General features: G+C 28.3%; 1 protein-coding gene across 1 annotated transcript in view; it reads left to right on the forward strand.

The window, feature by feature from the left end:
• The window catches only part of LOC108557939 (lachesin-like), a gene marked incomplete at its 5' end in the record, with an annotated part of 21,350 nt that extends 8,147 nt beyond the window's left edge, over positions 1-13,203 (forward strand). The window contains 2 exon segments of the mRNA XM_017914681.1: positions 1,864-1,914; positions 12,136-13,203. Of these exon segments, the coding sequence (XP_017770170.1) occupies positions 1,864-1,914; positions 12,136-12,311 (227 nt within the window).
• Between the last annotated feature and the right edge of the window lie 951 nt (positions 13,204-14,154).

Raw genomic sequence — 14,154 nt, forward strand, 5'->3', positions numbered from 1 at the left:
CATGCAAAGGAAAACCTTAACTATATTAATAGCAAATTGTTTAGCATAGTTTGTCGCAAACATTAGTTGCAGTTACATCAAGCAAATAATTCATACGAAAGAAAATGGAAAGATAGTGACACAAATGATTACATTTCTGGACAGTTTATAGAAGACAGCATATTGAATCATGTAAAGGAAAACCTTAACTATATTAATAGAATTAGTCAACAAAGTATAATTGGAAAATTAGGCAGCAAATTGCAAATATGAACAAAAATTTGAAAAAAGTAGAAAAAAATTAAATAGAAGGAAGTTGGACAAACTGCAAAACGAATATATGAACAATTTTAGTAAAACTACAAAGATGATAAAAGAGAAATAGAGAGCTGACCAAATTAAGAACGTGTAAAACAATGCGGAAATTGCACTTGCAATAAAAAAAAAACAGAAGTAGAAGAAAGAAATTAACCAAATGAAGAAGCGAGATGAATGAATGAAAGATTTACTATAAAGTTTATATATTTTAAACGTATTTTTCTCTCATATTTTCAGTATATATTTACATTATTGTATTTAGTGTACTACTACTACAAATATAATGTGAATACTACAACGAGTTGCAAAAGTTTATAGTTGACTAATTTCACTTTTTTTTTCCAAATCGAAATACAGTCGCGATTTAAACGAAAATCCGCAGATGAAAAAAAAATATAAAAAAACAAACACCTTTTAATCGTTACAGTTTATCTGTCCAAACGAAACACACTGCAGTGTCCTTTGTCGACGTATTCATGTTGTTGGCCACTTTTGTCCCATCCGGTTTTTGTTGGCATCGTCATTGTTGTCCCGCGATACTCAATCAATTTAAATTGCATCGCAGCTGAAAATTGCGAATAATTCGCCGATTTTTTTTCCCCCAACCGATAGTAGTCTCATCATTCCTACACACTGTACATACATTTTTTTTTCGCTATATCTCCCGCAACAAAAACATTTGTTGCCATCCACATTTTCAGTTTCAGTTTCCTCTATTTTCACCATAAAATACAGTACATTTTTTTGTGCAAATTATTTTTCGGTTTTCGCATTTTCGTTCTGCTGCTGTCCGTTCAGTTCGTGCGCGCTTTATTTGATAAACACCATTATTTTGTATATATACATTTTTTTTTGTGTTATAATTCCATCGATTATTCGCAAATAGTCGGTTTGATTCCGCGCTTGCATGACAACAGTGTTTTTCCATTCGTTTAATAACTTTGCACGTCAAAAAATAAAACGCAAACACAAAAAAAAAAGTTCTTTTTCATTGCGTTCCACGATGAAATTGAATGAAGTTAATAAATAAATATGAGCTAATAAAGTACATCAAAGCCGGACATTGTTTTATAAATAAATGAAAACGTTTTTTTCTTTTAATTAATCAATTTCATTCCAATTTCAATTTAATTACAAATTATTACTGTTTCATCACAATTTATATTACATTTTCAATAAGTTTTATTAATTTATTACAATTTTTATCCTTTTATAATTCAAAAGTCATAAAACTTTAACATTTTTCTTTCTTTAAATAACTTTTAGCGTATTTTAACAATGTATTTAGTTTAAAGCGGAACGTGTCTTATTGATGCATTAAAACGGGCTGCGTTAAAAGCGTATTGAAGTAATAGGAAAATTCATGGGGAAATCGGACTATTTTACATCCGATTCCTCTATAAAATTTTATTGGAAATCCAAGAAAACCGGCGCCAGGTGGATTCGAACTGAGCACGTTCCCTATCGAAAAAATGAACAAAAACTAACATGATAAATGCACGCTACGCTTTTCCCCAAATATTTTGTCTTTATTGCAAATGATTGTGAATTCATTATTTTTTTCAGAACCTGAAGTTTTCCATCTGGTAACGAGTCTTGCGCCGACGGCGAAACTAGGTGAGTGAATTATTTAGTTCGCATTTCAACGTTATTTCCGTTCGTTTCATAATTTTTTTTTTGTCTGCAAATATTGCGACTTCGTCTCGCTCGGCGTTAAATAAATGGATACACACAACAAACATATCGAGTGCGACTGTTGAAAAGTTCTTTTCTACGTGCAGGAACGATGAAATTTTAGATGATTGAAGCGAGGTTTTTCGATGAAAAGCGAGGCAGCACACACACTCACACACAATACGACCGAAAGTGTCGACGAAAAACGGAATGTTGGTGGAAATCAAACAACGGCAAAGAAGAAAGAAATGAAGAAAGAAACGTGCGGGGACGTAGAAAGATTGTGCTTTAATTGCGAGACGATTGATTTGTTTTTTTTCTTCTTCTGATTTTCTCCGACGAGATTTTCCAATGGAATGAAAACGCGAGCGTATTGTGTTCGCTTTTCAACTATTTCGTTTGGTTCGTCTGAAAATCTCTATTATTTCCATGGATATAATGGATTTTATATCTGTTGTTGCATCACGAAAAACAAACCCTATTTATTTTTTTCTACTCACTTAAGACATTAACATAATGTGTATAAAAAAATGTCATTTATTGACGTGGTTGGTTTTATTGCGCGCTTTTGTCTTGCGCGCTTTTGTCCAGCGCGCTTTTGTTACTGTATTAGCGCATTTAATACTTTAATAAACACTGTTGTTTCTGAGGAATATTTAACTAATTTCCAGTAGTTTTTAAACAATTAAAAAATGACATTAAACAATTAATTTGTACAGAATATGCTGAATAATGTAAACAAAATAATTGTATGAAGCTTTTCACTCCATTCGGCTTTATCTCTCCATTGAAACCGTCACCTTTACACTCAAGAAGAAAGTTAATTAATGAATGGATCTGCATTTCACTCTTACAATTTTCTGTACAAACTTTCTTGTAAGATTCTCCTCGCTTTCGGTAAGGGAAACTCGATAAGTAGTGTCGTCGAAGGCCTTTAATTCGACTTCATTTATCAGAAAACATTACCTCCCCCGAATCCGGGCCGGAAGTTTAAATGGGATTAATTTATTTATACGTGCGATTATTTCAACGTAGTGTCGCAGTTCTGCTTCCACCCCACGAAAGTCCGGGTTTGCAAGTCTTATTCCGAGCAATTTCATCCCTCCGGTTTTATGGAAACCGTCTTTCTCGAGCAATCCCAGCGAAATCTCTGTATATGTGCAGCAGCAACAGCAGCCAAACAATGAGCAGATATTTTACAACAATCGCTTCTGGTTTTACTTCTTGCATCCAGATTCTTTGTGGAGCTTTTGCACGCGCACAGGCACACACATAGAATGGAAACTTTTAATGGTTTTGTCATCAAATATACAAACGGATTCTTGTTCGTGATTATTACACATTAAATCGTATAGTTTTGTCTATTGTATCACCACTTAACAACCTTCTGCAGCCCATAAATATTTGGGTTTGATCAAGAAACGGTTGTATTTTTCACAAGGTCAAAACCTCTTAGTCAGGGGGCCGAAAAGAGAGGAAGTTTTAGCTAGAGGGTCGAACGGAGAAGTTGGAGTTAGCTGGAGAAACGAAGGAAGAGCACTGTCTTCATACTTACTAACTTAAGAGGAGAATGTAACTGTTAGTTAATAATCCATGAGATCAACTATTGTATACTTGACTTCTCAATAAAACTCCGATGTGTATAATAAAGTTAACTAAGAATATTGCATTTAATATTCAAAAACCCTTCTAAGACTGCACAACGATATATCTACGAGATAATCCAATTCAATGATCTGGAATCTTTTAAACTATTTCAACGATTTAAACAGTTTAAGCAACTTTTGTATAAGATTTTATGATCATTAATCTAGATTCTTGCAGATTCTGTGCAACTTTCGCATCAAGTTTTATGATATAGGCGACTATAATCGTTTAAGCCAGATTTTTATCAATTAATCATTTCAATGGTTTAATAAAATTTGCTGAAATTACATTAAAATCAATACACTAGATTCTTGTAGATTTGCTTAGATTCTCACCATTTTAATGGTTTAATTCAGAACATTTTCAATTGGTAATTTCAATGGTTTATCACAATTGCTCAAATTACGTACAAATTAATAACGTAAATTCTTGCAAGTCTGTTGAACTCATCACCATTCCAATAGTTTAATTCAGAACTTTTCCAATTCTTTATAAAAATTACTATAATTACGTGCACAACAATAATGAAGATTCTTGCAAATTTGGTATGTTCATGACTATAAGTCAGAACTTTTCCAATTGTTGAGTTCATTGGTTTATCCAAATTGTAGAAATTTTACAGATTTTGGCCCAATCAGATTTGAACTTATACAACTTTCGTAATCAAAATTGCTAATATCAAATGCAAATAATAATACTCAAGATTCTTGCAGATTTGCTGAGCCGATGATCACTTTAACGGTTTCATTTAGAACATTTTCAATTGATGATTTCAATGGTTGATCAAAATTGCTAATATCACATGCAAATCAATACTCTAAATTCTTGCAGAGTTTGATTCTTATTGAGTTTATGAACATTTTAATGGTTTCATTCAGAACTTTTCCAACTGGTAATTTGAATAATTTATAAAAAAATTGCTAAAATTACATTCAAATCAATACACTAGATTCTTGTAGATTTTCTTAGATTTTCACCATTTTAATGGTTTATTTTGGAAAATTTTAATTGGTAATTTCACAATTGCTCAAATTACGTACAAATTAATAATGCAGATTCTTGTAAGGTTGTTGAGCTCATCTGTATTCCAATGGTTTAATTCAGAACTTTTCCAATTGATTATTTCAATTCTTTATAAAAATGACTATAATTACGAGCAAATCAATAAGTCAGAACTTTTCCAAATTGTAGGAATTTTATGCTTATAGATTTGGTTAGCAGATTCTTGCAGATTTGCTGAGCCGATGATTTATTCAGAACATTTTCAATTGATGATTTCAATGGTTGATCAAAATTGCTAATATCACGTGAAAATCAATACTCAAGATTCTTGCAGATTTGTTGAGTTGATGAACATTTTAGTCAGAACTTTTCCAACTGGTAATTTTAATAATTTATAAAAGAAATTGCTCAAATTAATTGCATATTAATAATGTAGATTCTTGCAGATTTGGTGCGTATTACTGTTTCCAATTTGTAATTTATACGTTTTATCAACAAAAGTGCAGAACTGACACGCATCAAATATCGTCGAGCGTGAACGAATTCGACGGACGGAAGCTTTACAAACATTGTTATTAAAATTTGAACTCCAAAATAATAATAACACCAACAATATTAACGTACGCGCATCACGCGAACAATGAATCCACGTAACAAAAACAAGAAATGTATGCATCGAATTGATGTGCGTGTGAACAGTTTGCATTTTAAACGAGTTCATTGTGCGAGGCTCAAAGTTTCATTGGATTTTGTGCGAGGATTGAATGTGCTTGGAAATAACCCTTTCACTAACAAACAATAATTAAACGCGAACTAAGCTCGCACCTGAGTAGGGTCATTGCGGTTGGACGTGTTTGCGTGTGTCTGTAATCCTGAAAAACGCATGTTCAAAAGCCGTTTCTGGAAACCCAAAAAAAAAACTTGTACGAAAATTGAACAATTCTCGTCATTCCACCTTGTAACAATTGTAATAATCACTGCAAATAAACCTTTATTGTTCGCTGCAACAAATTCGGCGATTTTCGTCGTTACAACTTGAAACAATTATAAGGAATAACGTGAAAGTTTCATCGGATCGATTTTGTAATTAGCGATTTCGGATATTCCTCTTCTTGCGGACTTTAATTAGTTTTCCAGTTTAAACGAATTACGTTCATCCAGGTTATCCGAAGTTTTCAATATGGATATTTCATGGTAATTCTTCTGTATTGTATATTTTTCGTTTATTTCCTTTTCTTTTTCGTACTAAAATATTCATAACGAAATTTTAAATTATTTAAATTGTTTTCAAGATTTTTCTATTGCTGCAGTTATAATCTATATTAAATGTAAATTTTTATAGAAAAAATTACAAAAATAATTAAATTATTTAAGACAAATTTATTTCATTTCATTATTTCATCTTTTATATAATTCCATTTGATTACTTGAATTATTGATTTAGTAAAAATATGATTGTTTTATCTTCGACAATTTTTATTGATTTCAGTCGTAATAACTTCGTTTTTCTGTCTTGATCAGTTTTCCTTTTCGATTGTGTAATTCTTCAATCTTTTTGCTTCAATCTTAATGAATTTTATTCATTTCGATCAATAAATATAATATTTTTCTTGTTCTAGCTAATTGATGAAAAATCTTCATTTCTTGAGTTCTTCCATTCAAATTCTTCAGTTTTATCGATACTAAAACTTATGTTTATACATATTTCTTTCTTAATGCTGTAGCTAATGTCTCCTTTTCTATTATTGCTTCAATCTCGATGAATTTTATTCACTTCAATGAATACAATTAAACTTCTAGAAGTATTTATGAAAAATCTTCATTTCTTGATTTCTTCAATTCAAATTCTTCAGATTTATCAATACTAAAACTTGTTTTTATATATATTTTTGTTCTTGATGCTGTAGGTAATATCTCTTTTTCTATTATTGCTTCAATCTCGATGAATTTTATTCAATTTAATGAATACAATTTAACTTCTATAAGTGTTGATGAAAATTTTTCAATTCTTGAGTTCTTCAATTCAAATTCTTCAGTTTTATCAATAGCAAAACTTGTGTTTATACATATTTTTTTCTTGATTCTGTAGGTAATATCTCTTGTTCTATTATTGCTTTAATCTTGATGAATTTTATTCACTTCAATGAATACAATTAGACTTCTATAATTTTTGATGAAAAATCTTCATTTCTTGAGTTCTTCAATTCAAATTCTTCATTTTTCTTTGCTACTTATTTTGCTATTAATCTTTTCAATTTAATATTCGTATTATAATTAATAATGACACTTTTCGCAGTAAATTCAGAATTTTCATTCTCTTTGATTTCCTTTACCAATCGTGGTAATTCTATAGTAAAGTTTGTATTAGCTTTACCATAAATAATTTCCTTTTCCATGGTAAAATAAGTTGAAAATGTATGGATCGAATTAAATGTTTGAATTGCAAACAGTTCGAATAAACGTTTAAATGCGACTGAACGATAAAGTTTTATTCAGTTCATTGATAAAAAGTTTTTTTTTCTTATCACTTTTTCAAGTAAATAAAATATCGTTCATGTATATTTTATCAACTAAACTATTTCACATACTCATAAATATTTAAAATAGACAGAATTATATAATAATTAATAGTAAAAGTTGTTAAATCTTCAAATAATTATATTGTTTTAATTATAATGAAATTATTTGATAAAAATTTAAATCTTACAATAGAACAAATCTGAATTATTTCTTTAAAAATTGTTCCAATGTAAAAAAAATTATATTCATATTTTTCTGTAAAAACGTAAAGATTTATTTTCTTTCTTTTTTAAAAATATTTATTTGCTACAAATAGTTTATTTCATTGTATTTTCTGCTACATTTGTAAAACGTTTGATTCATATTATTCTTAGAGGAATTCTTGCAAATTGAATATATTCTTCGAATCTGTGAAACAATTAATGAAATTAACAAATAAGAAAAGATATAAATTTGTCTGATAATGTTAATTGCAATTGCAATTTCCTCAAATTCATCGAAAACGTAAAGAAGCTAAAAGTTGTTCAAATTTTAAGAAAAATAAATAAGTTTGAACTATAGATTAATAGAGGATATCTAGAAATAGACAAGTAAAGGAAATCTCATTCTTGGAAAATTAAGAAGTTTTCACCTAAAATTCTTATGCGAAAGTAAGAATTCAAGAAGTTCCAAATCGAAGCTGATTTTCAAAAATATGAATGGAATATAGAATTAGCAGTAAATAATACGGAAAATGAATGTTAAAGTTCTCAATGTTTTGATAATAAGAAGCTTCAAATCGAAGACGATTTTCGCTTTAATTGGAAAAATGAAGAAAGTTACAATTAAACAGTTAGAATCTAAACCGATTTTCAGAAATAATAACGAATTCTCAGTTTTACCTAAAAAAAAAAGGATTCAAAAAGTTTCAAATCTAAGACGATTTCCACTTGATTAGGAAATGATGAAGAAAGTTTGGAATTAAATAATTAGAATCAAAGCTGATTTTCAAAAATATAAGGAAATGAGATGAAAAATAAAACTAAGTAATATAGAAAATGAATTTGAAACTAAAGAAGTTCTCAGTTTTATCTAAAGAAATAAATCAAGAAGTTACAAATCGAAGACGAGTTCCACTTGATTTGGAAATGATGAAGAAATTTCGAATTAATCAATTAGAATCTAAGCTGATTTTAAAAAAATATAAGAAAATCGAAAATAAATCCATTGTTTCAAATACTAGTAATTATAAACCTGAAAGATCAAAAAGTTCAAAAATCGAAGACGATTTTCACTTCAATTGGAAATATACTAGATTCGTGAAGAATTTTCGTATTAAAAAATTCGAATCTGAAACCGATTTTAACAAATATAATGGAATCGAGCAAAAAATAAAAACTTTGATTCAAATCGTTGGAATTATCAACCCAATAAAATTTGCCTACAAACAAAAAAACAAGAGTTGTTGATAAATCTGAAGTCTAAACTAGGAATTAAATGCAAATTTCAAAACACATTTTAAATTTATTGTATTTTTGTATTTTTTTGTTATAAAATGACAAATACATAATTTCTTTACAAAAAAAAACAAGTGTTTAATTAATAATGAATTTCAGTTATTTAACTAAACGAAATACTCAAAGTTTCAATAAAAAAATATTGAAAAAGTATTAATAAATAATTTCAATTCAAAAATGAACTATTTTTACAAGCAATGAAGATAAACTTTTATGAGAAATCAATCTTAAATAAATTTAAGATAATTATTTGAGAATTATCAAACTTTCAAATTTATTAATGATTATTAAAAAAAAAAAGTTTTCTAGTAATATAATGGTCAACAAACCGCGAGCCGCATGCGGCTCTTTGACCCATTGAGTGCGGCTATGCTACATATCCCATTTTGCTCAAGATTTTGCAAAAGAAACTTTGATGCACTTTCCAAGTCTGCTGATCTAAGCAATAGAAATTTGTGTATATCACATTGAATGTATATTGCAATTGAATCTAGGATTATAATTATGCATAAAGTTATAGAAATTGTTTCCTAAAACAAAAATAAACATACAACTCATGAAGAAGATTTTAGCTTTTTTTATTATCCTAGTAAAGTTCATATTATTGATCTAAGCAAACTGTGACTCTTGTATGCATATCCAATTTTTCTCAAGCTTTTGAAAGAGAAACTTTCCAACTTTGAAACAATCTAAGCAATCGAAATTTGTATATATCATATTGAATTTATATTGCAATTGCATCTAGAATTTTCATTATGCACAGAGATTTGCAACTCATGAAGAACATTGCTGTGTAGACTAAATGGAAGTAAAAATGTTATAGTTTTTTTTTCGGTATTGTGTTGCAGATGAAATTGAAGTATTTTTGATGATTTTAGCTTTGTTTTATTGTCCTAGTAAAGTTCATATTCTGTAACATATCCAATTTTGCTCAAGATTTTGTAAGAGAAACTTTCCAACTCTGCTGATCTAACCAATCAAAATTTGTGTATATCATATTGCAATTGAATCTAGGATTTCCATTATGCACAAAGATTTTCAACTCATGAAGAATTATGCTGTAAAGACTAAATGAAAGTAAAAATGTTACAGGTTTTTATTTCGGTATTGTGTTGCAGATTAAATTGAAGTATTTTTGATGATTTTAACTTTTTTCTTATTGTCCTAATAAAGTGTATATTGTTGATCTAGACAAGTGATCTAGACACACTTCCACAAATCCCATTTTGCTCAAGATTTTGTAAAATAAACTTTGATGCACTTTCCAAGTCTGATGATCTAAGTAATCGAAATTGATGCATGTAACATTGAATTTATATTGCAATTGAATCTAGGATTATAATTATACATAAAGTTATAGAAATTGTTTCCTAAAACAAAAATAAACATACAACTCATGAAGAATATTGCTTTAAAGACTAAATGAAAGCCAAATTGTTATAGTTTTTATTTTGGTATTTTGTTGCAGATGAAATTTTTATTTTTGATGATTTTAGCTTTATTATCTTATCATATATCTAATTTTGCTCAAGATTTTGAAACAGAAACTTTCCAACTCTGCTCATCTAAATAACTGAAATTTGTGTATATCTTATTGAATTTATATTGCAATTGAATCTCGGATTATAATTATACAGAAAGTTATAGAAATTGTTTCCAAAAACAAAAATAAACAGATTTACAACCCATGAAGAATATTGCTTTAAAGACTAAATGGAAGCAAAATTGTTCTAGTTTTGGTATTGTGTTGCAGATGAAATTTAAGTATTTTAATGATTTTAGCTTTTTTTACTGTCCTAGTAAAGTTCATATTATTGATCTAAGCAAACTGTGACTCTTGCATGCATGCGACTCTTTGAACAATTGACTGTAACATAACTCTGTAACATATCCAATTTTGCTCAAGATTTTGAAAGAGAAACTTTCCAACTTTGAAACAATCTAAGCAATCGAAATTTGTGTATATCATATTGCAATTGAATCTAGGATTTTCATTATGCACAAAGACTCATGAAGAATTATGCTTTAAAGTCTAAATGAAAGTAAAAATGAATATAATTATACATAAAGATATAGAAATTGTTTCCAAAAACAAAAATAAACAGATTTACAACCCATGAAGAATATTGCTTTAAAGACTAAATGAAAGCAAAATTGTTCTAGTTTTTATTTTGGTATTGCGTTGCAGATGAAATTTAAGTATTTTTGATGATTTTAGCTTTTTTTATTATCCTTGTAAAGTTCATATTATTGATCTAAGCAAACTGTGAGTCTTGTATGCATATCTAATTTTTCTCAAGCTTTTGAAAGAGAAACTTTCCAACTTTGAAACAATCTAAGCAATCGAAATTTGTGTATATCATATTGAATTTATATATATAATTAAATCTAGGATTTTCATTATGCAACTTATGAAGAATTATGCTGTAAAGACCAAATGAAAGTAAAAATGTTACAGTTTTTTATTTCGTTATTGTGTTGCAGATTAAATTGAAGTATTTTTGATGATTTTAAGCTTTTTTTTATTATTCTAATAGATTTTGTAAAGAAACTTTCATGCACTTTCTAAGTCTGCGAAACTAAGTAATCGAAATTGATGCATGTAACATTGAATTTATACTTCAATTGTATCTAGGATTATAATTATACATAAAGTTATAGAAATTGTTTCCTAAAACAAAAATAATAATACAACTCATGAAGAATATTGCTTTAAAGTCTAAATGAAATCAAAGCTTTTTTTATTATCCTAGCAAAGTTAATATTATTGATCTAAGCAAACCGTGACTCTTGTATGCATGCGGCTCTTTGAACAATTGACTGTAACATAACTCTGTAACATATCCAATTTTGCTCAAGATTTTGAAAGAGAAACTTTTCAACTTTGAAACAATCTAAGTTGTGTATATCATATTGCAATTGAATCTAGGATTTTCCTTATGCAACTCATGAAGAACATTGCTGTAAAGACTAAATGAAAGTAAAAATGTTACAGTTTTTTATTTCGTTATTGTGTTTCAGATTAAATTGAAGTATTTTTGATGATTTTAAGCTTTTATTATTGTTCTAATAGATTTTGTAAAGAAACTTTCATGCACTTTTCAAGTCTGCTGATCTAAGCAATCGAAATTGTTTTATATCACATTGAATTTATTTTGCAATTGAATCTAGGATTATAATTATACATAAAGTTATAGAAATTGTTTTCAAAAACAAAAATAAGCAGATTTACAATTCATGAAGAATATTGCTTTAAAGTCTAAATGAAAGCAAAGCTTTTTTTATTGTCCTAGTAAATTTCATATTATTGATCTAAGTAAACCGTGGCTCAAGAGAAACTTGCTGATGTAAGCAATCGAAATTTGTGTATATCATATTGAAGTTATATTGCAATTGAATCTAGGATTTTCATTATGCAACTCATGAAGAATTATGCTGTAAAGACTAAATGAAAGTAAAAATGTTACATTTTATTTTTTATTTCGGTATTGTGTTGCAGATGGTATGCACAATCTGGACGAGGATCCATCTGAGAACTGGCTGTTCCCGAGCGTCGCTCCCGCTCCACTGGAATTGGAAACAATATCTGCGGCCGCGGCGACGACGACGACGACAACAAAGGACTTCGCAGCTGCAGCGGTGTTATTTTCAGTGCTGTTGTTTGTGTTCAGGTGACAAATAGTAATCTAAATAGTGTGGGTACGATGATGATGATGATGATGTAAAAAAAAGTACATAGAGAAGAGCAGCAAAACAACGTCAACGATTTAGTGCGATGGAATAGAGTGGAGTGTTTCGTATTTGTACATAATTGTATTTATTTACTTACTTATACGTCACATATACGCGTGTATATAGTAAGGGTATATAGTGACACCGATGAAAACACTGATGAAACTCTCTTCCTCTATCAATAGATTTCGATGTTAAAATTATATAACTAACCCACGCGTTCTGTAAACGAGTTTTTTCAGTTTTAGCAGCGAATCGAATATGAAAAGAAAAATATATATAAAAAACGTAAATCTATATATAAATAAATAAATAAATATACATATATAAAGGGAAGATGAATAGGAAATGAGAGAGCATATTGTGTCCAGAGAGGAATTCCCTTTTAGAAGGACATTTTTTTTTTGTTCCCTTTTTATTTTACATATAGAGGGACACCACCGAATTTGTTTGATGGACATATCCTTGTTGTATACACACACACAAAGAAACGAGAATACGAAAATATCTTTGCTTAAAAAAGGGATTTTCCTTCTTTTTTTTTTGGAAGGTCGCTCCACTTTGCAGGTAAATGAATTTCCACGGGTTTAATTGTAATCTCGAAACGTAATTTCTGTAGCTAGAACTACACACAGCGAATTACCTTCTACGATTCCAACCCTCTCCAATGAGTCAGCCAATTTACTCACTAAGATCTGTTAGGCCCTAATTGCAAATTCCCCCCCATTTAATAACTAACACTGATTTTATACAATTGCGTTCCTATAGTTACTTATGTGTACACGAAAGATTCATTTTTTTTTATTTACCACCTAACAAATAAGTTATTATTATTATTAACTAAACATGTACTTGTAAATATTAAGCATTCATAAATAAATATTGACTCAAATGCAAAACATATTTTTCTTTGTATAATTTTATACCATATAGATTTCTAGATAATCGAATTACATCATAATATTGGATAATTTTGATGAGATTAGAGAAAAGATAAAATTGTAATTATTGTCGACTCAACAAAAAAGTAAGTAAGAATTGGAATGAGAATTGTTGCAATTCTTTCATTCTAATTAGTTAATTACAAATATTAGTGATGAATGTTTTCAAATTATGGTAAATTTTTAACTTTATACATTGCTTCTTTGATTTTCTGGACAATTTTAGCTGTAAAAAACGATGAAATTGTAATTATTCTTGACTCAAGAAAAAGTAAGTTTTTATTAGAATAAGAATGAGAATAGATGCAATACTTTCATTCTAATTAGTTAATTACAAAAATTATTCATGAATCTCTTCAAAATATGGTAAATTTTGATTTTTTTTTTAAATTTTCAATGTATTTTCTTTGAATTTTTCTACAATTTTAATAAGTGTAAAGAAACGATAAAATTGTATGAATTGGAATAAGAATAGTTGCAATTATTTCATTCTAATTATTTAATTAGAAATTATTGATTAATCTCTTCAAAATATGGTAAATTTTTAAGTTTACATTTTGTATACATTATTTCATTGATTTTTTTGCATAATTTAAAGAAATATAATATTGAAATTATTGTCTATACAAGATAAACTAAGTTTTTATTCAATTGTATTAGAATTAGGATGAAATCATTGATGAATTTCTTCAAAATATGGTAAATTTTGAAGTTTTTTTTTGTGACATTGAAAGATTTAACATTTATTCATTATTAATAATTAAGAAATTAAGGTAAGTTTTAGTTGTATTTCCATATAATTAAAATATTTCCAATATTAAATATAGTTAGAGTATTTTTTTTCA

This window comes from Nicrophorus vespilloides, unplaced genomic scaffold (assembly GCF_001412225.1).
Source record: "Nicrophorus vespilloides isolate i.1.1-1 unplaced genomic scaffold, Nicve_v1.0, whole genome shotgun sequence".
NCBI lineage: Eukaryota > Metazoa > Arthropoda > Insecta > Coleoptera > Silphidae > Nicrophorus > Nicrophorus vespilloides.